The following is a 4,379-nucleotide window of genomic DNA, read 5'->3' as shown; positions in this document are numbered from 1 at the left end:
TTGTGTGTCCGGAGCCTGTGCTCCACAACGTGAGAGGCCACAACAGTGAGAGTCCCACGTACCGCAAAAAAAAAAAAAAAAATGGAAACTGGCTGAGGGCTGAATTTGGCACAGGGGCCACAGTTTACTGACCCTGCTCTGCAGTAGAGCAAGAGAATTCTAGCATTTCAGCCTCAAGTTGTGTAATCTAGGAATTTGTCCATTTCATCTCGTTTAACTAATTTGTTTGTGTACAATTGTTCATTGTATTGTCTCATAATCCTTTTATTTCTGTAAGGTCAGTACTAATGTTCCTGCATTCATTTCTTATTTAAGTTAGTTTACATTGTTTCTATTTTTCATTGTCAGTCTAGTTAAAATTTTGTCAATTTTATTGCTTGAAGAACCAAACTTTACTTTGGTGATTTTTCTCTATTGCTTTTCTATTCTCTAGTTTATTTATCTCCAATCTAATCTTTTTTTTTCTTCTTCTTCTTAACCAAAGGAAAAGACAATCCAAAGACTAGAAAATGTTTGCAAAACACATATCCAATGTAAGCTTTCCAACTAGAATATACAAAGAATGCTACTCTTCAATAAAAAAATCACAATGAGCAAAATTGTTAGCAGAAACTTAACAAAAAATATGTACAATTGGTAAATAACACATGAAAAGATGATCAGTCTCATTGTCATTAGGGAAATGGAAATGCAAACCATTTAGATGCCACTGTACATCCACTAGCATGGCTAACATTAAAAAGTCTGATCATAAAAGTGATGCAGCCGGAAATCTCATGAACGGATAGTTGGAATATGAAATGGCACAAACACTTGGGGAGAAAATTTAGCAGTTTCTTAAAACTTTAAACCTACCCAATGGTCTGACCCAGGCTCTGTATTCACTGGAAAAGTGAAAACATATGTCTACACAAAGACTTGTACATAAACGTTCACTGTGGCTTCATTTACAATAGCCAAAAACTGAAACCAACTAAATGTCCATCAACAGGTGAATGGAAAACAAATTGTCATGTATCTGTACACTGAAATAACACTCAGCAATAAAATGGAATTAACTATTGATATGTGAGAGAGCACAGATGAATCTCACAGTAATTATGTTGAGATAAAGAATGAGGACAAAATAAAAAAAAGAATACTGCCTGATTCAATTTACATAAAATTCTAGAAAATGCAAATTATTCTACAGTCACAGATCAATGGTTGTCTTAGGTAGGGGGACAGGGAAGGGGATGCACAAAGGAAACAGAGGGCACAAAGAAATTTTTGAGGTTGATGAATATGTTATTATGGTGATTGTGGTGGTGGTTTTACATGTATATACATATGTCAAAATTTATCAGCTAATGCTTTATATATGTGCATTTTAATGCGTATCAGTTATACTTCAGAAAACTATAATTAAAAAAGAAACTCTGTATTCACATTGTCAATTAATTATTAGCTTTAAATGCTATATTTGTAGGGAGCCTGATAAGGTTTGGACCAAAGAAGAAAAATATGTTTTTTGAAGTCCTGTGAAGACAGAAGTCATCAGGTGAAGTGGAAGTACAGCTGAAAAATCAGAAAATATTGAAAATGGAAATAAACGATCTTGTAAGAGGAAGGTATGGATAATAGAAGATAGTTGTTGAAAAATATTGGTGAAAGAATAAAGAGGGAACAAAGGGCATGCAGATTTCACCTGTTTGTTCATTAGGGAATTGACTGAACTCCTTACTTTCCTCACCTGAAAATAGAATAATACCTACACTATACTTTTTGTTAAAATTAGTTAACATGACTATTTAACATCTCTGTTACATTATAATCAGGAAAAGCACATGTTATCACCATCTAACATGAATGTGCCCTTTATATAAAAACATATATTTATTATTTTATGTATTTGTTTACTTGCTTATACAGGTCAACCATTATGAATATTTACCTTGTTTAGGGTTATATTTATAAATTAAATTAACTTCCATGATAAAACAGTTTATTTTTGTGAGAGACTATGTGTTTCAAGGCTGCAAAAAAGTGAATTTTAAATAGTTTCACTAATTCTTGTCCTATTTGTTAACCTTAAAAGTAGTTTCCTTCAATGAAGTGCTAAGAACCTAAAATCACATTTTATCAGTTAGACAGTCACTAGATTATTAAACACATTGCTATCAGAACTATTTTATAATATATTCAACTACTGCTTCCACTATCTGAGCTTTGCCCCAACATTCATATCCCTCTGATTCTCCTAACCAGTGTATTCCTTATTATGAAGCAAAAGATACAGTCAGCGTGGTTGCATAAATATTCAATAAACAAATAAGGTCAGTGACATCTTGCACTAAAATAAAATACTGGCATATATGAAATAAGGTGGCAATTACACCTTAATAACAGAAACAAACACTTTACACATTTACACAAGACAATACAATTCATTCATTCATTCATCAAATATATTTCAGTCACTGTACTAGACACTTGAGATAAATCAGAGGGGTGGGGGGAAGAACAACCTGACTTGAAGTTTATATTTTAATAGACTGAGGCTAACTAGACGAGATAGATAGATGAGAGATAGGTAGATATAGAGATACAGTATTCTAGAATATTGTAAATTCTGTAGGAAAAAAAAAATTGAACAAGAAAAAGGGAACCAAGGGGGCAAGCAATGAGTTGGAGGTTGAAATTTTGAATAGGATGGTAAGGTAAGCCCCAATGAGAAAATGACAAGTGAGTAAAATCTTGAGGTGAGGGATTTAGTCTTATGGATATTCAGATAGAGTGCAATGTTTCTAAGGCTCCTGCAGCCTTCACTCAGAGCAAAGAGACCAGATGGCTGGAGAGGAGGGTGTTGGGGAGAATAGTAGGTGGAAAAGTCAGAGAGGTTCAGGGCAAGACTGGGTAGAACTTTGTGTGCCATTGGCTTTTTACTCAGTGAAATAGGAGCTGTTAATTATTTTGAAAAAGGAGGATGTGGACTAATTTCCATTTTAAGAAAATGATTCTGGCTGCACTAGAGTAAATAGAATTCAAGCATAGAGGAATGGAAGCAGGAAATCAAGATGTTATTGTAATAATCCAAATGAGAGTGGAGAAGTCTGAGACCATAGTGAATGCAATGAGAAGTCGGATTCTGAATACGTTTTGGATATAGAGATGGTTAGGATATGGGAAAAGACTGGAATTAAGGATAAATCCACAGGTTATAGCCCAAGAGACTACAGCAGGATAGAGATGTTATTAATTGAGATGTGGATGACTTTGGACAGATCAGGTTTTTGTGGGCAAACATCAAGAAAGCTAACGCATGGAAACTTCCATTCTATCAAGTCAGTGTTAAATGCCTTGCACAGGACCAATTGACAGGTATATAAGAGTGAACAAAACATAGTTCCAGCCCCCTTGAGAATTAACAGCCAAGTGGGCCAATTAATAAACAGATTGGGCACTCTCCATGTAAAAGGAAATTGTCTATGAGGGGCTAATGCCTATCTTCTCTAACATCACCAAATCTTGGAATATGAAAGCATAAAGGGTAAAAATGTGAGTTAAGTTTCAAACAAACTAGATCTCTTGACCCGATCGGCAGCATACTTATGAAACTAATGGAATTCATTACTAATATTACACAATAAAAAAGTATAACATGAAGTTAACATACTAAATTTCCCCAAGTGCTTTATAGCCTTTATTTTATATATTCAAGTATTACTGCAAACTAACAATATCATTTCCCAAGGTAGGCTGCACACTGAGCTGACATTGACCTCATCTTTGCGATTCGGCAGGAGGGACTCCACTCTCACAACATCACGGTGGCATATTGGCGACAGGTTAGACTCAGCTACCTCGGGTGTTCCCAGATCTGTGCAAAAGCAGTGAGAGATGCACTGAAGACAGAATTCAAAGCAAATGCCGAGAAGACTTCTGGCAGCAACATAACAGTTGTAAAAGTCAAAAAGGAATAATCTGCCCTGATTTAGCTTGAATACTACATTTTCAGAGTGAAGATGTGTGGGCACATGTTATGGCAGATTGAAAACGATCTCACTTCATGGGGGAAAAAAATACCTGTCTTTTTCATAGATTGACATTGCCAATAATTTGAAGTAAGTCTCAAAAAATATATCATTTCCCATATGTTTAAATAAATGTATGATACAAGAAAACATAATAAATGAAATTAAGACTTTGAGAAAATATTCCTCTCTTTGATGTTGATCAAGCTTTGCAGCCATATCTGTTTTCTGAAAACCTTAGACTGAATGAACTATGGGTTTGACAACAACTACTATTTTCTAAAACGTAACATTTTTCTATATTATGGAAGAAATCCAAGATTATAATACATATTTTGGAATGTAAGAAAAACACAAAAGAACTCC

At 34.4% G+C, this 4,379-nt stretch overlaps 1 protein-coding gene across 1 annotated transcript; it reads left to right on the top strand.

The window, feature by feature from the left end:
• Window positions 1-2,758: 2,758 nt before the first annotated feature.
• LOC309805274 (ATP synthase subunit epsilon, mitochondrial-like) lies at window positions 2,759-4,050 on the top strand (the record flags this gene model as incomplete). The annotated part of the gene is made up of 2 exons (XM_082623206.1): window positions 2,759-2,857; window positions 3,783-4,050. The coding sequence occupies 2 exons, from the start codon at window positions 2,759-2,761 to the stop codon at window positions 3,960-3,962; spliced, it is 279 nt and encodes a 92-aa protein (XP_082479332.1). The 3' UTR covers window positions 3,963-4,050.
• Between the last annotated feature and the right edge of the window lie 329 nt (window positions 4,051-4,379).

The sequence above is a fragment of the Mesoplodon mirus genome (genome assembly GCF_964341445.2).
Source record: "Mesoplodon mirus genome assembly, chromosome: 5".
Lineage (NCBI taxonomy): Eukaryota > Metazoa > Chordata > Mammalia > Artiodactyla > Ziphiidae > Mesoplodon > Mesoplodon mirus.
The sequence above is the reverse complement of the archived record's forward strand: the minus strand, read 5'-3'. Positions and strand labels throughout refer to the sequence as shown.